General features: G+C 34.4%; 1 protein-coding gene across 1 annotated transcript in view; it reads left to right on the forward strand.

Moving 5' to 3' along the window:
- The window catches only part of ATP6V0E1 (ATPase H+ transporting V0 subunit e1), a 45,943-nt gene continuing 22,250 nt past the window's right edge, over nucleotides 1–23,693 (forward strand). The window contains exons 1-2 of the mRNA XM_051978914.1: nucleotides 1–176; nucleotides 7,681–7,728. Of these exons, the coding sequence (XP_051834874.1) occupies nucleotides 73–176; nucleotides 7,681–7,728 (152 nt within the window). The 5' untranslated portion in view covers nucleotides 1–72. The remainder of the gene's footprint in view (nucleotides 177–7,680; nucleotides 7,729–23,693) is intronic.

Here is a 23,693-nt window from a genome sequence, read left to right on the forward strand (position 1 = left end):
TGTTGATACTTCCTGGTTGGGCCCTGAGCGAGTCTGGTGAGGGGAGCCGGGCAAGGAAGGACCGTCACAGCCATGGCGTACCCAGGTCTTATGGTGCCCATTATTGTGATGAGTGTGTTCTGGGGGGTCGTCGGTTTTTTCGTACCCTGCTTTATCCCCAAAGGTCCCAATCGAGGGTAAGTGTTCGGGGTGGTGAGGGTGAGGTGTGCCGGCTTAAGCCCTGGCCTTTTGCTTGGGGCCTATGCCAGTCAAACCTTACTTAAGTCGATACATATATGTCAAGAACCTACTGTATGCCAGGCACTTACTCCGGGGCTGGGAAACTCCGGAGCGCCTCGCATATTCTAGGCTAGGACTGGGGACTGAAGGTGTGTGGGAGCCTGCGGTGGTCACAAGTGTAGCAGAGATTAAGTAGAAGGGCTAGGGGCGTGGTAAATCTAGGGAGCCTTCCTGGAGTCACCTCCTCCCCCTCCTTCGATGGCTACCAGGCTGGGTCGGGCTTGGGTTCTTCTTCCTCTGGATGTGCGGGGGAGACTGCTCAAAATGGAAAAAAGGAGAAGTTAGACCCTACGCCATCCAAACATGGCCTGTTACGCGTGAACCTGGGAGTGGAGCTTTTTTAAAAATCGTAAGAAATCCATAACGCAGTCTCGTTTTTATCCCTTCCAGTTACTTAACGTGTGACTTGTCTAGTGTCAGGTTACTGGAAAGAACTCTTGGCTAATCGTCTAGCTGGTCTTTCCAGGATATTAGAGGTCCTTCCCTATGCTGAGTGTTCATAATTTGTTCGTGGGATTTAGAATAGTGTCCTACTTCTTTGCTTTACAACTAAGGAAACCAAAGCTCCAAAGAGGTTAAGTCATATCCCTAGTATGTGTCCAAGTGTCCAAGTTTGGAATCCAGGGTTTAGGGAATCTAAGTCCAGTCTTTTATTCACTGCCCCATGATGCCTTTCATGCTGCATGATATTGAGGGTAAATAGAGGTTTAAGACATTCTTTTGAAGTCATCTTTTGAAGTCCTTTAGCTATTGAAGGGTAATACTTCCTTTTTCTTACATGGCCCTTGTGATTAGTTAAGAACATTGGATATAGTTTTAGAGCTAGAAGAAGCTTTCTATTCTGTCTTAATTGATTGGCCCAACTACTTGTGCCCTTTCTCCCATAATCTCCTTGTGTATATATTTTGAATAATAATTATCATCTTCAAACTAATATTTATCTAGTACCTACCATGTTCCAGGCACTGTATTAATCACTTTTCAGTTATCTTATTTGATACTTACAACAACCTTGGGATAGATATTTTATTATTGCCTTCATTTTACATAAAAGGAAACACGAGCAAACAGACTTTTCCAGGTTATGTAGCTAGTAAATGTCAGAGGCTGAATTGGAACTCAGGTCTTCCTTATTCTAAACTAATTCCCTGTCTATTCTGCCATGATTGAAACTCTTATGTGTATGTAAGTGACTTTCTTTGTATTCCTGGAACTTAGCTCTGTCCCTGACACTAGTAGGCACTTCATAGATGCTTGCTGATTGATAGACCTAGGTCCCACTTTTCCTTTTCATAGATAAGTAAACTGAAACCCAGACAAAAAGAAACCTTGTAACTCAAGAATTGCACATTTTAGGAAATTGATTGCATCCCTAGGTTGATTCCCAGTGCCTTCATACTCTTGGTGCATATTTCTTTCTGTTACACACACTAATAGACTCATTGCGGATCCTTTTTGCTTTTGCCACTTCTGGTAAGCTCAGATTCATGTGATTTGTAACTTAAGACTATAAGGCATCATTTGTTTGAAGTATCTCTTAGTATTTGATTACTTGAAAATATTCATTTGTTCCAAGGCTATTGTGAAAGTTATTAGGTACTAAATAAACATTTGTTAAATGAATTATTCTATTACATTCTTCTCCCCTCCTCCCCCTACCCCAGTTCTTGAGCACAGGAAATGTTCTTCATTTTGTCTTTTTGTCTGTGTTTTGCACATTAATTAATTATATATTAATAAGCTGGTGCTTATTAAATGTTCATTGGATTGTATTAAGTTTACTACTGAATTAAAATTCTAAAATATTTACTTCGTCAACAGCTTCTCTTTCAACACTCTTACTACTTGGGATAAATATTTATGAATATTTAAAATTATACTAAATTTTTCAAAGTAAATGATTGGGTCATATTTTAAAATATGAAATTTCTTTTGTGATTACCTAGATATATTTGGAGTTTGTAATATTAGCGTTGGGTGTGATACAATTAGTAATTTAGCATGCAAGAATTAGAGTTTTTTCCTATAACATTTTCTAAAATTTAGATTCATCTCTCTTAATTTCTACAGTTTTGATGATTCGTGAATTGCTATCTCCTTAGTTGCCTAAATCAGAAGTGTCAAACACACACACCAAATGAAGACAGCAGCATTCTAGAGTTCAGCCAGAACTAAATTAAAATGTAATTGGAAGGGGCAGCTGGATGGTTAAGTGGATAGAGCACCAGCCCTGAAGTCAGGAGGACCTGAGTTCAAATGTGGTCTCAGACTCTTACTACTTCCTAGCTGTGGGACCCTGGGCAAGTCACTTATCTTCAGTTGCCTCAGCAAAAAAAAAAAAAAAAAAGTAATTGAAAAACATTTTAAAAAATAAAAATACAATAAAATGAATCGTTCTTTACTCTCCCAGCCCCTAAGTGCAAGAACTGTTTTTATTTTATATATTTACACATATTAATATTAGGCAATTGTAATATGTAGTTTTCTGAGTCAATGTGTTCTTTAGAGATTTTTATGTATGATTTTGTGACCCCTGTTTTTCTTTGAGTTTGACACCATTGCCCACATTTTGCCATTTTGTACAGCTGTTCTTCTTCCAACAGCCCTTCCTTATGATCTTAATGAAACCAGCATTGGTTATTTGTCCTCTTAGTCCTGATGTACAGTGTCTTGCACATCGTTGGTGCTTAGTAAATGTTTGATTAAGCAAGTTCCCAATATTTTGAGTCGTATAACCTGAAGCTACTGACTACATAGTAGATTACCAAGAACCAAAAAAATTGGCCTCCTAGTTATACAGCTGTAATGGCATGAAGTTATTTGGCCAGTTGTTTAGTGGTATATTCTCCAGATTAAAGTTTAATCCTCTATGCTTATCTTTATATTCTTTATATAATAGTTGTTGAGGCAAAAGAATATACTTTAAGGAATAAGCTAATTTTTAAGTTTAAATTTCCCCAGCTATAATATGAGACTATTAATGTAAGAATGCCTTATTTTATCTGTATGTCCCTTAAAAATATGTGCAAACTAAATTTATTAATTGACTTAATGAAAGACTAAGGAATTCACCAGTTTGAAGGAACCCTATGAATAAACTAGGCAATCCTTTTGTAGCATAAACTGCCTTTTAAAAAAAAAAAAACTAAATTGTAATTTATATCTCAATCTCAGACAAGTGTTGTATTTGAAAAATTCATGGAAAAGTCTTTTGTCTAAAACTTTAGTTTTTATTGAAATAATGTTATAAATGTAAGTTGTTAGGATCTCATTCTAACCAGCAAAAGCTTGTTTAAATCAGGTTATAGCTGAACTATATTACTCATCTGGATTCTGGGAGCAGGAACTCATGCTTTGTGTGAAAAGGAAGAAAGAAAATGTCTTTTCAGAAGTCAGGGATTCTTTGCATTATACCTTCTGCCATTGCATGAAGGGAGGAAACAGAAAAATAAATATGGCATACATAGCACCAGCCTTTAAGGATGTAATTGAGAAGACTAGAGGTGGGACTTACCTCTCCCTCCAAAGTTTTATAAATTGTCTATTCATTCTCTGTCTAATCATTGTGAAAAATCTCAGTTTTTAGATAGTATGTACTTCTTACACTTAACTTATTTTCATTCATTCAACAAATATGAGGACTATTAGTTAAAGAAGAGGTTGCAAAAGATAAAAATTTAGGATGCTTGCTCTCCAAGAACCAGAGGGTCAACATCTATAGCCAGGAGATTAGATTCTAATCTGTAATTCCACATCTAACACCTGTCCATTCCAGGGTCTATCACTTCTCTAAGTTTCATTTTCTTCACATCTATTAATCAGGAATTGTTAATGTTTATATAACCTACCTCATAGAATAGTGGGGAGGTACTTTGTAAGCCCTATTTGTGTAAATGAGTGTTGTGTAAATGAGGTTAGTTGGGGAGATGACAGATGCCTACAAACACATAAACACATACATACATAAAACAGTGAAGTAACAGATGGAAAAAGAGGATGAAGTATCAAAGTGAGTTGATGCTGAGAATTTTTATTGGAATTGTATAACAGAATAGTCTGAAATGGTATTTTGGAAAAGATAGGATTTGAACTACACCCTGAAAGATGGTGAGATTTAAATAGATGGAGGATTGATGAAAGGGCAGAATGTGGGGTGAAAGCATGAAGAAAGATTTGTAGTTAAGAATGAATGGGAATATGTGGGATAATGAGGAAAAGTTGTTTTGGAAGAATAGTGAGAGATTAAGTAGAGTAGGACCAGATGATAGATTTATATCCTAGGCTAAGGAATTTATATTTTATATTATGGGCAGTGAAAAGGCACCTAAAGATTTCCAGGCAGAAAATTTATAAAATAAAAGAAGTTTTAGAAAGATTAATCTTCCCAGTAGAGAAATGATCAAAGGAAATGAATAAATAGTTTTCAGTAAACATTATCAACTGAGGCAAGTTAACAAGCATTAAGTGCTTGCTATGTCCTAGGCATTATGCTAAGCATTGGGGTACAAAGAAGAGAAATATAGTTGAAAACAACTCTGAGATTTCACTACATACCTCCAAATTGGCAAAGATGATTTTTTAAAAAATAGAAATAGTGCTGAAGATTGATGCATCATTTGTTGAGATTGTCATAAATCCATTTATTCTAATGCTGTATAATTTAGAATTATGTGACAGAAATTATTGAATTATCCATCCATACCCTTTATTCAATGATCACACTATTGGACTTTATATACCCCCAAAAGTCCAAGATAGAAAGGTCTCATATATATGAAAACATTAGAGGGTAGCACTTTTTAGTGATAGCAAAAAACAAGGAAAAAGTAGCTGCTCCTTAAGTGAGGAATAGCTGGAAAATTTATGGCAATTTAACCCTCTCAATTTAAAAAAAGGCAGCTGAAGTTCCAGAGTGATTAAATGACTTATCCAAGGTCAATGCATAATAAGGATTATAGGTAGGATTTGATTCCAGGTTTTGTAACTCCATGAACTATAAGAAAAAAAAAAAAAGATTCACAGAAATATGGAGACTTTTATTGATTCAAAGTAATATGAGTAGAACCAAGAGAATAATAAACACATTACAATACATTAAAAATGTAAATGAAAATAATAACAAAAGGTAGCTATCTTATTTTTTAAATAATGTTTTAAATTTTAATTTTCTAAATATGTGGGAAAATAGTTTTCAGAATTCAACTTTGTAAAACCTTGTGTTCCACATTTTTCTCCCTTTCTCCCTCCCCTCCCAAAGACAGCAAGCAATCTGATATAGGTTAGACAAAAGCAGTTCTTTTGAACATATTTTCATATTCATCATGCTGCACAAGAAAAATCAGACCAAAAGGGGAAAAAAACTCAAAAAAACCCCAACAACAATAACAAAGGTATAAATACTATATTGTGATCCACATTGAGTTCCCACAATCCTCTTTCTGGCTATAGATGGCTCTCTCCTTCTCTTTTGAAATTTCCCTGAATCACATCATTGTTGAGAAGAGCCAAGTTCATCACAGTTGATCTTCATATAATCTTGTTTTTGCTGTGTACAATATTCTTTTCGTTCTACTCACTTCACTCAGGATCAATTCATGTGACGCCTCTCGCAAATCATCCTGCAGCTATCTTCTGGCGAAAAAATGAACAATACGAGAGTCATAAAACAAATCTCTTAATAGAGAGTTGGGAAGTGAGGGAGTATAAGTGTGAAATGTGGTTTATGTTTTCTGCCATGCCTGAGGTGGTGTCTCTGTCTCTGTCTTTCTATCTCTCTCTCTCCTTTCCTCACCTTTTCCCTCCTCCCTCCTTCTCTCTCTTTCTCTTACCCTCTCCTTCCCCCCCCCCCCTTTTTTTTTTTTTTTTTGGCAAGACATTCAGGATTAAGTGATTTGCCCAAGTCACATAGCTAGTAAGTGATAGAAACTCGGGTCCTCCTGATTCCAGGGCCAGTGTTCTATTCACCTTGCCACCTATCTGCCCCAGTTTCTCTTTACGGTTTTTCTTTATTTCAAGGAAAAGAGTTGTATTGGGAAATGACCAATATGTGAACTCAGTAAAAGTTAAAGAGAAATGGTTAATAGGCAGTGTATAAAAGACCTTGAAGGAATTGAAAGCTTACTAGTTAAGGAGGCTTAAGGTAGTAATAATAATAATAATCTTAATAACTAAGACCTTATTATCTTATCTGATCCATCACAATCCTGGGAGATAGGTACTATTATTATCCTTCTGCAGATAAGGAGGCTACTGAACTATAGTATCTTGCCCAGGGTCACACAGCTAATGAGTGTCTAGTAAGATTTTAAGTCAGGTTCTCCTGACTCCAGCTCCAGCACTCTGTCTACTGTACCGCCTTACTACCCACTAGGTTTATGTTTGAGGTCATAGGGTATGACTGAATTGTAGTGTGGTAGCCCTGGGACAGAAAGACCTTTTATGGGAACAAGCAATGAAATTTGGTTCCTAAATTTAAGAAACGAAGAAAAAAGATCATCAAAAATGACTGAAAATACTAGTGACATATAATAATGAAAGAGTCATTGGCTCTGGGGTCAGAGGACATGTATACAAATCCTAGCTTTCCTGATTATTGTTTGTGTGATTGTGGACAAGTCACTTCTGTGGTCCTTACTTTCATTGTCTATAAAAATGAAGGGATGGGGGTGGACTAAATTGTTTTTTTTAAGGTTTCTTCTAATCTGTGATTCTGTAGTACTTTGAAATGGAAAAGGGGATATGGCAAAAGAATGATATAGAAAATTAATTTAGTTTTAGATATTATATTTGATGATATCATAAATATAACTAAATAAAGGAGTATGAAACATAGGCAAGAAGTTATGACTTTGAGTACAGGTTATATATATTTTTTATTTTATTTTAGCTTTTTACATTTCTACTCTTAACTGGTAACAGTCCTTTTTTTTTATTCATATGGAAATATTTTGATTTTCAATTAGTTTACCTCACTTAGGGATTTAATTTGACTTAATTTTTTATCTAATTTGATTTTTATCTAATTTGAGTTAATCTTTTTAAATTCTCCAATCAGTAAAGGATCAAAAATTAACACTGGTTACTAAGTGCACCAAAAGTTTTAGTGCTCTTTTAAGTTTTAGTAACTTAAAACTTTAATAGGTTAAAGCACTATCTGCACTATGATTTCGAGGACATCCTATATATTTTTCTACTAATATTTAAATATTTAAGTATCTACTGTTTTGATCAGCCATGTAACATACTGCATTGTATTAAAGCATTTATACAAACTCTGATGTATGGACCTGCGACTTAGTTCCTGATAGTTTAAATGGCCAAAATCAATGCAATAGAAGTGTTATACTTCAGTTTAGCAGCTGTCTATCATGTGACTGACTTAATTTTTTTTTCCTCTTTTAGTGTTATCATCACCATGCTGATAACCTGTGCTGTTTGCTGCTATCTCTTGTAAGTATGTCAAGTATTGCTCTTGGGTATTTGTAATGTGTATAATTCAGAAGCAAACCTATAGCCATTAAAACTAAATTGAGAATATTTGATGCTTTTTTCTTGTGGATTTTTTCCCACATGTAACATTTAGAATCACATATTAGAAAATGCCAGGATATCGTGTTTTTAAATTAAGATGTAGGCAAAATGTATAGGTAATATATCCTTGAGGAAATGCTAATGCTATTTGTTTGAGATTTATTGAGACCTTCAAATGATTCTGCTTTGCTTTAAGATACATTTCATATTCTTTCTACTTGAAAATATGTATTTTCTTATCTCCCTCATCTAATTATCCCAAGCAGTTCTTGCTTGTTTTTGTTCCTTAGATAAATAAAATTTTGAGCTAGAATCATCTTGAGGTCTAGTAAGGATCTGTTTTTAAAACCTGTCAATGCAAAAGGTTTTATGCCTAATATGCTAATAGCTTCCATTTGAAATGCTAGCTATTATTATTAGCTCAAATGAATTATTGAATGAAATCTATTTTAGAATTTTGAAAGTGATACTTTCTTTGCTATGTATTTTTGGAATTCTATTCTTTAAACATCTTTATCAGAAACTACAGTCAAACTATTTTAATGGTTCGTGACTTGGAATTATAAGAAATAAGTCTTTTCTCTAATATTCCATTGTCTCCATGTCCCTAATACCAAAGAAAATATCTATGTGCCAGGAATTAGGTTAGGTGATGAAACAGTATTTTGTCACTAGACAAATAGCATGTGTATACAAAGTGAATATAAGTTATATAATTCAAAGATAAGACGTTAGCAGTTGGGTGAATCAGGAAAGGGTTCATGTAAAAAGTACTGTTAGAGCAGAATTTTAAAGAAAAATAAGGGATTCCAAGAGGTAGAGGTGAAATGAAAATGTTTTAGGCAAGGGGACAATTGGTACAAGGTATCTAGAGAGGAAATGAAGTGTCCTGTGTATAGCAGGAATAGCAAGAATGCCATTTTGATCGAATTAACAAAGTATGGGGGAAAGGGATTAATAGATAAGTTTGGCAAGTAGGTTAGGGCCACATTGTTAAGGACTTTAGAATCTAAACACATGAACTTATATTTAATCCTAAAGACAATGGGGATACATTGAAGTTTATTAAGTAGGAGAATAATATGGTTAGACCTGCATTTTAGGACAATTGATTTGAAAACAATGTGGAGAATGTGTTAGAGAAGGGAGAGATAGGAGGCAGAGAGAACAATTAGGCCCTGTGAGACAGGGTCTAAACTAAGTTGGTTATGTTGTAACAAGGAAATAGGCACTGGTAGAAGTAAGGGGAAAAAAGACTTGATACTGATTGGATATGTGAGGTGAGGTAAAAGTGAGGAATCAAGAACAGTTAAAATTGAAAAACTTGAGTGATTGGAAAGGTAATAGTACATCAGCTATTTTCATTGAGGAAAATTTGAGAGGAGGGAGTGAGCAAGTTTTGGAAGAAAAATAATTTAAAAGTTCAATTATAAATATGCTGAGTTTGAGCTGCCCTGATACATCTAGTCTGAAATGCCCATTACAGATTTGGACATGTGCTCAGAACTCAGTAGAGATTGCAATTGAACATATGGATTTGAGTCATCTGTGTACAGATAATAAATCTATGGGAGCTGATTGGAATCATCAAATTAAAAGAGATTAGAAGAAGGCCTAACACAAAGCTTTGCAATTAGAAGGTCCCAGTATGGAATATAAACCAGCAAAGGATGCTGAGAAAGATTGGTCAGACAGCTAATAGGAGTACCAATGCAGATAGGAGGAGAGTATCCAAGAGGATAGTGTGGTTAGCAGTGTCATATGCTGCTGAGAGGTTTAAAAGCATGAAGACTGAGAAAATTTGATACTTAAAAGATCATAACTTTACAGGTGATTTGTTGAATGATTAGGTTAGAAGCCAAATTGCAAAGAGTTGAGATCCTGAGTGTCAGCAAACATTGATTATCAATTACCTATTGTGGATCCTGTGCTAAGTTCTAGGGATATAAAGAAAGGCAAAAAAACAATCCTTAATCTCAAGGAATTCACAGTCTGAGGAAAACAACATGCAAACAACTATATAAAACCAAATATTAACAGGATAGGATAGACTGAAGATAATCACAGAGGAAAGATGCTAACATCAAGATGGTGGTGAGTAGAGGAAAGGCTACTTGAAGAAGAAAGGAGGTTAGCTGAGATTTAAAGTCGGGAGCTAGAAATAGCAGCAAAACTATTCTAGACATAGGAGACAGTCTGTGAATATATATGGAATTGGGAAAAGAGTTGTCTTGTGTAAGGAACAGGAAGGAGGCCAATGTCATTGGATTTTGAGGGTGGTAAGGAAAAGTGGAAGAAGGGTAAGAAGATTGGAAAAGGGGAATGAGCTAGATTATGAAGAGCTTTTAATGCCAAATAGGATTTATATTAAATCTTAGAAGTGAGAGGGAATCACTAGAATTTATTGAATAGAAGAATGACATGGTCTGACCTGCTCTTTAGGATGATCAATTTGACAGTTGAGTGATTATAGATCAGGGTGTAGAGAATGTTTAAGCAAGAAGACCAGTCAGAAGCTATTGCAATATTCCTAGTATGAGATGATGTGCACCTGCACTATGATGGTGGCAGTATCAGAGGAGAGAAGAGAGACATATATGAGAGATGTTGGCAAAGGTAGAATCAACAAGATTTGGCCCCAGATTGGTTATAGGGAAATGAATGACAGTGATGAAATCTAAGGTGGCATCTAAGTTTCAAGGCCGGGTAACTAGGAGAGTAGTGCTTTGCACAGTAATAGAAAGTTAAGAGAAAAGAGTTTGAGAGAAAGATAATGAGTTCAGTTTGGAATGTTTTGGGTTTAAGCTGACAGCTATAAGAAATTGAAATGTCCAATAGCACATTGAAGATATGAAATCGAAGGTCAGAAGAGAGGTTAAAGTTGGATAAGCCTATCTGAAAAGGAAGGAAGATTAAGTGGAACAATGAGTACAGGCAACTTTTTTTTCTAGGTATTTTAAAGAGAGACATATGGAACAATCATAGAGATATATGGACAGATTATAGAGTCTTTTGAGGATTTTTTGGGGGGGAAGAAGACTTGGGTGTATTTGTAGCTAACAGAGAAGGAACATGTGTATCAAGAACGATTGAAGATTATTAGCAAGAGAGGATGGGAATGATGAGAAGCAGTCAACTGGATAAGGGAGGAATGGGATCTTTTATTTATTAGAGACTGGCATAATGGAGGATGGAAGAAGGGATGATAGTTATTTAAAGGTTTTTGAGATATAGACAAAGGGAGAAACAAAATCTCAGAGAGGTCTCTATTTCTTGGAAAAGTATGAGTCTGAGTCCTCATTTGAGAAGGAGAGGGTGATGTGGGAGATTTTAGGAGAGATTTATAGGTTTGAATGACTTGAGTGCAAAGTGGCATAGAGAATTATTTAAGAAAGAATAAGAGTTATTCTTGTTAGGGTCAGGGTCCATTTAAAATTAGATAAACATAAATGTGTAGAAGAACCATTTGATTCAGTTGAATGATTTCCTTAAGCTCTGTTGTACCTCAAGTAAATAGGAGCTGGAGAGATATATAATTATATGTTGGGATTGGAAATAGGACAGGATTTAAGGGATTCAAAATTAGAGTGCAGTGTAAAGTTAGAAAGGTAAAAAATGAGCTCAGAGAAAGGTTGATAAGCTTGAGAAAATAAGAATGGAGGAATGGTAAGTTCCATTGAGGATAAAGAATAGATTCAGGAGGGCACAGAAAGATGGGAAGAGAGAAAGTTACGAAATGACAAAGAAATTTCAAATTTTTTGATTAAGTGGAATACTTGTGAGTAATGGGGAATTCAGATGAATGTCCTTTCCCATGTACAGCCTAGGTGAAATAAAGAAGTGATCATGAGAGTTGAAAAGATTCTGGAATTAGAAGGTTAGATAGAAGAAGGCATCAACTTGACATCAGCAGAGTTGAGGTGAAGAGGAAAACTGAACCAAGCAGTAAATCCTTGAGGAGAGGGAGAATTTCATGTTTTTTATTACTAACATTTTGACTGGGTAATAAACTTGAATGGCAGACCTCGAAGGAGAGATTCCTTAGTGATGTTGCTAGAGGTAGAAGAGATGTGGCTTTGGGGAGCAAGGAATATTCCAATTCCCTTGTTGGATCAATTTGTCCAGTTGCACAGGACAACTATTTGTTGTTAAAGTAGTGATGAACTATCATCAGCATGCTGAGTCCTTGGAAGTAGATGAGCAAAAGGTCTAAAATGAAGGAAAATTTAACCATGAAAAAAGGATTTTCAGAAGGCACAGTGAAAGACACTAGAGTGAGACATGTAAAGAGCCAAGTTGAGATTGATATCAATAAAGAGGAAGTTGAGGTTGGAGTGAGTTACATTTCAGTTGTCTAGATTTATCATTATAGGGATTGGGAAAGGAAGAAAAAGGATAAGTTTATGAATCATAGGGTCAAATTCTGACAATGCTCTTTGTACTCAGTGAACTTGGAAAGGAATGGAATGCTTTTTCTAGGAATGGTCTCTGCTCAGCAACCCCTTGGTAGAGGTTGAAGAACATGTTTGTCAAACCTATGATCAGAGAAGTATGTTGCTGTGGAACAGGGCTGAAAAATGAAGGAAAAAAAAATCTGGAACAGTACTGTTTCTTAGTCTTTCTGTAGCATTCTTTTTCATTTTTCACTTTTTCTTTCTTTTTAGAAAATTTCCCCCAATTACAGCATGTAAAAATTTTTTTAAAAAAATATTTCCTTGTGAATCATATTAGGAGAAAAAAATCAGAACAAAAGAAAAAACACATGAGAAAAAAAAGCAGAAAAAAGAAAAAAGTTATCATAGAATGTATTGATTTACATGGAGTACTTTCTCTGGATTCGGATGGTGTCATCCATCCAAAGTTTATTGAGATTGCTTTGGATCATTAAAACTCTGAGAAGAACGAAGTCTGTCATAGTTGATCATCTCCTAATCTTGCTGCTATACTATATACAGTATATTTCTGGTTCTGCTTGATACTTTGCTCAGTATCAGTTCATGTAAATCTTTCCAGGCCTTTCTAAAATCAGCTTGTTGAACATTCTTTATAAAACAATAGTATTCTGTTACTTTCATATACCATAACTTGGCCATTTCCCAATTGACAGGCATCTACTCATTTTCTCTTGTGACCAATACAAGACAAATGGGCTAGTGGTGGTTGAAAATAAAGAGATGGGTGTGCTGATAATTCAACAGAGCCTTTTGTTATGAGAAATCATGCTGCTTATATATCTTAAAACCATATGTTATTATGAAAACATTGTTCTGTAACCAGCCCTGGTTTCTGTTTTCTCTGAAACATGTTATTAGTTTCTAAAACTCAAACTTATGTAAAGTTCACAATGCCCCAGTAATTGTGCCAGGACCTTATGTTTTCTCATGATTTCAAGCTTAAATGCATCTTGATTAATCTTAGGAGGAGGGGAACATCCTAGTTAATGAAGTTTTTAGCTTCCTGGGAGTTCTTGATAATTTTCCACTTTTTTGCCACTACAAAAAAAGCTGCTACAGACATTTTTGTACATGTGGTTACTTTTCCCACCTTTATGATTTCTTTGTGATACAGACCCAGTATTGGCACTATTGGATCAAAGGGTATGCATAGTTTTATAGTCCTTTGGACATAGTTCCAAATTGCTCTCCAGAGTAGTTGGATCATTTCACAAATCCACCACATGTATTAGTGTCCCAGTTTTCTCTTCCAACATTTGTCATGATTTTTTCCTGTCATTTTAGCCAATCTTGAGAGTTGTGAGATGGTACCTCAGAGATGTTTTAATTTGCTTTTAATCTAAATAATCTAAATGTCTAGGGATTTAAAGCATTTTTTTCATATGAGTATAGATGGTTTTAATTTGTTCATCTGAAAATTGTTCATATCCTTTGATGTAGCATTCTTTTTCATAGACTGAAATGCTTCTAAAGATAGCTATTCACAGATCCTGTGAGACAGATCCTAGGTCTTTGGTTATCCTGTTGGAACTTGAATTTAATTATTTAAATTATTTTTTATTATTTAGGTTATTATCATTTAGTTGTTTAGATTATTGCTTATGCTCTATATGGTCAGTCATTCGCTCACTTGTTTTGGTGCTCTTTTAAGTTTTTGCATATTATGCTGTTAATCTGTTTCAGTTCTGTATGTCTTGTCTAAAATGGGAACCATAGAATTTATTTTCCTTTGGAACTTTAGGATAAGATTTAATAGAATATCCTTCACTATGCTTTCCAAACAACTTAAATTCACCCTAAACAGTTTGTGTTTATTTGGAGATGTGGGAGCCTTTTTTAGGGGTAGTTTAGGAAAGCTTGAGGAATGACATGGATGATCTTGTACGTATTATTCTTGAGTTCTTTTTAGCTTTGAGAGCAGAAAAAAATTACAGTGCTAGTACAATGAAGTAGATCACATTTGATTTGAACTTAGATGACTCTTGAGTTTGAAGCTCAGCGCTTAGTAACTATGTGACCTATGATTCTTTGTGGATTCTCATTTCTTCATCTGTAAAATGAGGGATTTGGACTAGATGATACCTGAAAAGCCCCTTCCAGCTCTAATTCTGTGATCACTAACCTATGAAATGAAGCAATATAAAGAATTTAGAGACGTTTGTTACATATTGAACTAAAACCAGAGAGATTTTCATTAGTTTGGAATCTGATAGGTATGGTCCTACCTAAAAGCTATAGACTAGGTCAGAGCTGAAATTTTTTCTGCCCATGACTCATTTTTGCCCGAGAAATTTATATGTGATTCTAGGTATGTAGGTTTATACAACAGATATGCAAATCAAAATTTACTTATAATAAATCATAATTTTGTGACCACATATAGGGTATGAATCGGAGTTTAAGAAGCTGGGGACTCGATGATGTCTTTTCCAGATTTATGATTCTAAGTGGTCTATTTTTCTATTTACAATAAGACCTCCTTTCCTGATTTGCAAATATTTATTTACCTTTCTTGACACTTGTAATCCATAAGAAGCATCTTTTAAAAATGAGAAAATTAAGGGATAGAGGATTGATAAACCAAGCCTGTGCTAAATACTTGATTAACTCAGATGCAACATTTCTTCTCCCTTCTCCAAAAAAAAAAGGATCATTTTGGTATTTGAGTTAATAGATCCCTTTATCTGTATTTTTTCTTTTGAGGGGTAATATGGGGGAAATGTGAAAAATACTTCAGATTTAAGGGAAATTTTTATCCAAAGGGGCTTTAATTTTGGAGAACACCAAATAATAGCACTGGGTAAAAGAGTAAAGGGTTGGCACTGACTTTGGTGTCAGAGAACTTGTGTTCAGATTCAACTGCTACTTATTGCCTTTAGAATCCTGAACAAGTTGAGTCACTTAAAATCTTTAGATCTCATTTTTTTTTCCTCTGTAAAATGAAGGGATTGGATAAAGTCTTTTAGGTTCTTTCTAGCTCTAAATTCTATATTGTACTAGATCACTTTTCATTTTCCATTAAGTATTCCTACATGCCCTTCTGGGAAAAGGTCATTGGTATCATCTTCACATAAAAAAGAACAGCACATAGTCTTTATTACAAACTTAAATGTTATTGAAGAGTTGTTTTTTTTTTTTTAAAGGACATTAAGTAATAGTGTTTCTTTAAAAAAAAAAAATAGCCTTTATTGAAACTTGATTTACTTAACTTTAGTTTAAGATTTCAAGCTTTGTCATCATTTATAAAATGATGATATTTACTGTATGAACTCATAGGTACTCTTTCAATTCTAAGTTCCTATGATCCTTTTTTTTCAATTTTCTTGAAATATATGAGAATCAAATTCCAATATATTTTAATAGCACTTATTTTCATCTGACTGACAAGGGATGTGCATTAGATAAATTCTGAAAAGCAAAGACATTTAGCATTTTGTTTCTGTGATTCTTATGTCTTAAAGAGAATTTATTTGGATTAAAACATCTGAATTTGCTAGAGACTTTGGATTTCCTAAATAAAGGACTGTTTTGAAATACAGCTTTTTTCTGTTTTCAGTATCAAGACTGTTTCAGGAAATGACAAATCTTTCTAGCTTGTGCTAGTTTGGATTATAAACCAAAGGGCATTTAACTTGTTTGAAAACTGCAGAAATCAGGATCTATACAAGTACAATCTACTTTTTGTTAATGGTTTAGCAAGTCTAAAAAATAACTTGCATATTTTAAGGCTAGTGTCAACTTACTAGTTTTATTAACACTTAAAAGGTTGCTTTTCTTTTATATAGTTCCTTATTAACTCCTGCTGTTCTCTGTCATTTGTAAACCTTAGAAGCTCAGATGACTTTCTTACATATCTCTGATCTTATCAGTTTAGCTATTCCTTCAGTGATCTGGTTCACATTCCAACTATCCTACACCAAGCTTGTGTACAGTATACTATAAGACTTTAGTGTGCTACAGTTTAGATATTCAATACCAGTGGATTACACAAGCTGCCTACTAATTATCTCTCTTGCTCCATGATGTACCCATCTTTTTGTCTGATCATACATCTTTTTTTTTCTTTATTGGCATAATCAGAAGAAGAACAATAATAGGTTTTTACTTTTAGCTTGTGATTATTCCTAAAAGGAATATAACCAATTCTTTTTTTTTTTTTTTTTTTTTTTTTTCTGTTCAGCTCTAAGCTCAGGCCATTAAATGCACAGTGAAATCCTATCCAGGATATGTACTCTAATAGACTAATTTTGTAATTATCTATCCATCTGTACTTTATAGTATAGACAATAGCCATCTTTCAATTGTGGATAATTAATTATGTAGATACTTAGGTTCAACAATGGACTGGTTAGTACTTAGCATAGTACCTGGCATATTAAAGACTTAATGAATGCTTAATGACTTAACTCATTTAATTACAGATCTCATTTAAGAGGCTTTCCTATGTTTCAAGCCTGAATACAAGAGCATAAGAAAAACCTAGATAAGTCAATTATTTTGGTTGATATTCAAATTTTTTTGTGGACCTTTGATTTCTTTCAAATATGAGAAATAATTCTTCTAAATTTCATTTCTTCTAGCATGTATCTTTTTCTTTGTATTTTTGGTTTACTCCTGTCTGCCACTTTTCTTCCATTTTTTGTTTTCCTCACTCTATCATAGCTATCTCCTCTTACATTACTTTGAGGTCTCTGATATTCAGATATGTTGGTTCCATTGTCATTAATGATGAAAATAATTTATTATAGAAATGCCTGCAGATCTTTTCCACTCTTTCATCTCTCTTGTCCTCTGTCTATTTATGTCCTTTAATGCCTTTGAGATAATTTTGCTCAGTTATCCATGTTTTAAGCTTGCTTTTCCCTTCCAGACAATTCTGTTTTGTGAAACTTGTACCATTTTCCTCCATGATGTCTAAAAATGAATTTACATTCTAAACAAGTTATTTTAACTTGCATCTCTGCTTAATTAGGAAACAAAGTATTTTCTTGCTAAGTCAGTTTCTAGGCTTTTTGTCTTCTAGTTATGGCAGCTAATTTTCAAACATTTTTAGGAGATGGTTGTAATAGGTATTGATGTTATTTTATTTTTGTCTTAATTATCATCTTGATTACATAGGACAATCTGGCATTATCTCTTGTGATTTTAATTCTTCCATTTAGTAATGATTTAAAAATTGTTTTATTCTAACAAATATATGTTCTGGTTCTACAAAGAAGCTGATTTAGGCATGGGTACCACATTAATAACGCAAAGTTTTCAGGAATGAGTATCACATCAATAATCCAGAGTTTTCTTTCTGTTAAAATAGAATCAGTTTTTGATTATTTTTGATGATATTTAGTGCCTACTACATAATGTTTCCCAACTCCTTTCTCTTAAGAAATTTTCATATTGTATAAGACATCTTCATAGTCTATAAATTCTTGAACTTCTCTTCTCATTCCTGAACTATATTTCCCAACATATTTTTTGGTTTTACCTGTGTCCATTTTTTAAAAGAATTTAACTTTATTATGTTAGCTAAATACAAAATAAGAAAGAATAAAATAGAAAAAGGAAATTAAAAAAAAAAAAAGTTGTCATGTGCCCAGCAGAACATCAGGGAGGATTCAAAATAACAATAAATTTCCATTTCAGGAAAACATATGTAATAAAAGAAGAAATTATGTTCATGAGTGTCCATTTTTTCTTTGCTTCCTTGTATATGTTATTCTGTTCTCTCTGTGTATTTTATTCTTCCCCCCTCCCCCTTTCATCTGCTATTACCTCTTAAAACAGACTACAATTAAGCCCTGATGTATTTGTATTAATATATACACACATACACACACATATTTTCACACATATACATATATTTATATAACACATCCATCTAAATCTATACATACTTACATATACTCAGAAACACACACATATATGTATACACATATGCATTTAGCCATACGTAAGCATCTATGCCCACTTTTTACATTGAAATCAAGGATTATTAAAGTAAATGTTATTCAGTGTCTCATCGAGTTCTTTATAGACTTCCTTAGTCTCTTTATTCTCTGCAACAGATATCGCTATATATATCAGAACTATTTTCCTAGTGATATTAAATGCTTATCATGAAAATAAACTTCCTTCTCTCCTTTTGTTGGAGGTGTGGGGGACTGTAGTAGAGAATATTGCATGAATTATTAGATGTAGTTCATGTGTCTGTTCTTTTGGCTGATGGTTTTTTAAATATGTATTTTGACAAGTCTTGATAAGTAAAGGTTTGGGGAGGAATAAATTTAGAAATGAGTTTAGTATAAAAGCAAGACATCAATAAAATTTGTTTTAAAATGGATCTTTTGAGCACTCCAGTCTAAATTGATCAAATATCCTGTTAAATAATGTTTCTTGTTGCCTTTGGATGCAGAAAAAACTCCAAACTGCCAACTCCTTTATTTATTTCTCTAAGAACCATAAGAAATCCTTTCACTTAAGCTGCAATTCAATTTCTTTTTCTAGTTTAACTTATAATGAGCATGTCAAACTTGATAGAGTTAAATTCCTTAAGTAGTACGTCCATTCAATTAGTTTACAAGGATCCAATGTTTAAAGTACCAATGGCTACATTTATTTTTATGGGTAGCTTAAAAACTATGGTTTCTTAGCACCCTCTATCTACTTTTCTGCTGCTCTAATTGCAGAAATTATAGGGGCAAACATGTCTCCGAGTTTGTTACATATTTTTCTTCATTTCATATGCTGTTCTAGTTAGCTTTTTGATGATGAGCATATTCTTAACTGTTCTCAGAAATCAGATGTATTCTGTTCATTGAACTGTACTAAAGCTTTTTCAGCCTAGTAGAACCTGGCAAAGCTTACTTTCTTCAGTTTAGATTTTAAGGATCCCCTGAGGGTCAACTCAGCCCCAAACTAATAAGCACTAGTTTCCAGGATCAGGATTTGGGATTGTTACCTCAGTTAGAATGTGTCTGGAATATTAAGTCAGCATTGTAAGAGGTCATTTGCCCTGAGCAAATAAATTGTACCAAGCAATTAGTAAACAAATCTGGTTTAAGGGTTGGGTTTTTTTGTTTTTTGTTTTTTTTGCCTATGTTCCATCTTTTTGAGAAATCAGTTAAGAAGCTTTTTAGTACTTATTGTGTACCAGACAAAACAACACATAAAGAATCCTTGCCCTCAAGGAGCTTATACACCTAAATAATAAGTACATACAAGCTACTAGAACCTGGAAAGAAGGTATTAGAACAGAAGGCTCACATGGAAGTCTTCTTACAAAAGGTAGTAGCAGTTAAGCTCTGTCTGAAAAGAAGGCAGGAATGTTAAGAAGCAGAAAACATTCCAGGCATGGGGACTCCTAGTGCAAAGAAGAATAAGTAGGACAATTCTGATACTGTGAACCTTACAAAATATGGAAGAAAGTAAACCAAAAGAAGATTGGAAAGAATCATGCTGTGAAGAGCCACTTTAAATCCCAAGCACAAGACTTTATATTTGATCTTGGAGAGGTAATAGAAAGCCATTGGCATTTTTTGAATGTGAGGATGACAAATTAGACTTACATTTTAGGATAATCACTTTGCCTTCTATGTCTACCCATTCTAGTTTCCCACCACTATGTCTCTGCCATCTTCCTGTCCTCCCCATATTTTTACTCCACCTCCTGCCTCTACCTACTATATGTAGTACAAAGATATTAGAAGAAGTAGAAGAAGAAAGAACAATTGGAAAGCTTGCAGTAACCCAGGTGAGAGATAAGGGCCTGAACTGGGGTAGTTGTAGTTATGTGAATAGAAAAAAGGAGAAATTCCATGAAACAAGATTTGGCATAATTGAGTATATGGTATGAGTAAGAATGAGGCATCTTGTAGGAAGTAAGCATTACAATGCAATTGCAACCTGGGAAATAAGGGGAGTGATGTTTGGTGGTACCCTCAATAGTAATAGGAAAATTTGGAAGAGGAGAGTGAGAAGATGAGTTTCATTTTAGACATGTTGAATTTGAGATGCCTATGGAACATGTAGTTTGAAATGTTCAATAAACACTTGAAAATAATTAAGATCTTTTGAAAATTGGGGTCTAGTAAAAGTTTTGTTCTTTTTGATTCTCCCAGTTAATAAAAGGAAATTGGAATTTGTGTACTCTAAAGCAATGGATAGTGCTAACAAATTTGTTTTAGAAGCAAAGGTGCATCTTTCTTGCTTCAGGTCCACCTGATAGACAAAAAAGTGGGGTAGATAATGGGAAGAAGTTTCTAGTTGCTACAGATAGTTTGAAAATCAAGTCTTCAATTGTTACATATATGAGAGAGGTATGTATATGTCTGTGTGCACATATGTGTAAGAAAGATTTCTGGATGATTTTTCAAGAGCTTTATTTTTCTCAGTGCTAATATAATACATTGTAGTAGTGGTGTTTAATAATGCTAAATAAAGATGTGATTTGAACTTTGATTATATTAGTTGAATATTTTCCAAGAAACAAACTTAATATAATTAGAGAGAAAATGCCATAGACTTTCAAAATATAAGAATATTACTGGAGAGTTCAAGAAGCATTCATTTCTTTGAATGAAGGGCAGTATTTTCACAGGTTGTGTTAGTGGGAGAGGCATTCTAAGCCAAGAAAACAGAATGCACAAAAAGTATTTGTGTTTGGTAGAGAAGGTTTGAGAAACATGGATTAATAAGGCCTTGAAACAAGTAGTTCAGTTTGGCTGGAAAAGAAGGACTGTGTAGGAGAATACATGTAAAGGAAATAGAAAAGTAGAAAATTAATGGAAAAGTGGCTTAGATTTTATTCCATAGGGTAATGGTTGGTGAGCAAAGGGAGTAACATGATCACTGGGATGTTTTTAAGGAAGGTTGTTGTGGCAGTGGTATATAGGGAGAAATAAGATGGGGAGATTAGTTGGGAATATGCTAAAATAGTCTCCGCCAATATACCTCAATTAGGAAACTACACACACACACACACACACACACACACACACGTATTACTGTACTAATAATACAATTTATACAGAATTGAAAATTTAAAAGAATGTTATAAATATGAAATCTTTCATCCTGGGATATACTAGAGAGTCTCTGGAATTTATTGATTAGGGAAGTGACATACTGTAGGAGAATCACTGTGTTAGATGAATTGGGGAGGGGAAGGGCTTGAGGTACAGGAAACCAACGAAGAGGATATTGCAGGAAAGATACACGAAAGCTTCAACAGGTGTGTTAGTAGAAAGAAAGGGATCAATACAAGAAATGAGATGGTAGAAACAATGAAATTTGGCAATTGATTTGATAGTTTGAATGAGAGTGAATGAGAGGCAAGGGATTGAGGAGTCACATATAAAACTGGAGTTGTGCACTGGAAGAATAATGGTACCTTGGCAAGAAGTAGGAAATTTACAAGAGAGGTTGCTTTTAGAGAAAAGAAAATGTAATGGGAGCTGCTGTCTTTCATAAACCATCCATGTCTGCTTATCTTCTGAAGCCTACTCTGTTCTTTCTAACCTATCATTGTCCCCTTGAGGGTGCTATGACCTAACCATAGGATGATCTGGAGATTAGTGTGTGAATATGCAGAGGGGAGAAAGGGTGATAGGTATGACAGATTTCCCAGTGGAATCCCAAAGAAAATTCCTAATTCACTTGTACTGGTGGTGCTTCCCTGGAAGCAAGAAGATAATAATAACTCCCTGAGAGACCCACACCTGGAAGTTGGGAGTGTGCACACCAGAGGAAGAGAATGGAGAGAAGAGATAGGGGGCTTTGGGAAAAAAGTAGGGCATAATTGTTTTGGAATCAAATCCCATAATTATCCTACCCATTTTTATACTTTATACTTTATAATTAATCATATATCTCTTGGGGACAGGCTATAGCTCCCTGGCCCCAACTTTAGAAACCCCTAGTTTAGGTGATAGATAATAAGGATTTGAGTGAAGCTGAAGACAGTGATAACTAAAATGAAGGGAAATTTTGTTTTCAGGGCTTTAGCAATTGATTTGATACTGTGCTTAAGAAGAAAGAAGTTAAAAATTATGCCAGTGTCTGGAATCAATCCCTTGTACTTATCGGGTCACCACTCTAGTTTAGGTCCTTATCACTTCCAGTCTGCATTATTGTCTCCAAATTGGTCTCCCTGCTTCAGATCTCTTCCCTCTCCAATCCAATTCTATATAGCAGCCAAAATAATCTCCCTTAAACACTGGTTGTGATACTGTCACATCCTAGCTAATCTTCAGTGGTTCACTCTAGAAAAAAATACCAACTCTTCATTTTTGGCATATAAAACTATCACATTCTGGTTCTAACTCACTTTTCCTGACTAATGTCACATAACCTCCTTTAGCACACTCTATTCTATAGCCAAATCAGTATGTTTGTTGTTTCCTAAACATGACATTACCTTTCTCTCCCTCTTTTCTACCTTTGTATGGGTTCTTCCACTAGCCTGTCATTTTCCATTCTTCACCTTTTTCTCTTGAGAATCCATGGCTTCCTTAAGGCCTAATTCACACACTACTTCCTCCGATATTCCTTTTCTTATCTGTTCATCTTGTATTTGTACAATTATCTTGTATTTGTGTATCTCTTGTAGAATGTAAGTTCTTGAAGGCAAAGACTGGTTTTCATTTTGTCTTTGTATCCCCAGTGTCTAGCACAATGATTTACACAGTGTACTTAGATTATGAACAAATACTGTTGAATGAATAAATCCATTCAGCAAATAGTAAGTGCTTAACTATGCACTTTCCCAGGAAGGCAGTGGTATAAAACCAAATGTAAAACAGTTCCTACCCTCAAGAAGCCTTGATTCTTTCTAATGAAGAAGATAGCATATACATATGTAAGTTTATACAGAATACATTTAGCATGAATACAAAGAAGTTGTCTGAAGACAGAAAGTTATGACTAAATAATAAATTGATAAGTACAAACAGTAAGAATTATGGGAGTTAAGAAAATGGACAGATTGTCCTGAGATAATACTTGAAATGAGTACAGAAGAATGAATTGACATGTACAGGCTGTCCCAAAAAGTCTTAGGAAAGTCTTAATCAATTAAACTTAAAACTGCCCTAAGACTTTGGGGACACTTAATATAGGCAGAGGGTATCAAAAATAAGCAAGGTAACAATAAGAAGACTTGTTCATACCTAGTGAAAAGTTTGAAAGATAAAGTTAAATAGGTAAGGTCAGCTCAGGAAGGGACTTGAAGATCATCATATGCAGAAGTTGGATTTTTTTTTCCTGTAAATGATCAGAGGCAGCCAGATCAAGGTTCACAAGGCTAAGGATGAGGGATTTGTTGATGATGGCTTACTGCACATTAGATTATAAACTTCTCCATTGGTATCGGCACTTAGGACATTGATGTATCTATGATTGGTAGGAGTTCATTCACACCCCATTACTATCACATTA

The sequence above is a fragment of the Antechinus flavipes genome, chromosome 2 (genome assembly GCF_016432865.1).
Source record: "Antechinus flavipes isolate AdamAnt ecotype Samford, QLD, Australia chromosome 2, AdamAnt_v2, whole genome shotgun sequence".
Taxonomy (NCBI): Eukaryota; Metazoa; Chordata; class Mammalia; order Dasyuromorphia; family Dasyuridae; genus Antechinus; species Antechinus flavipes.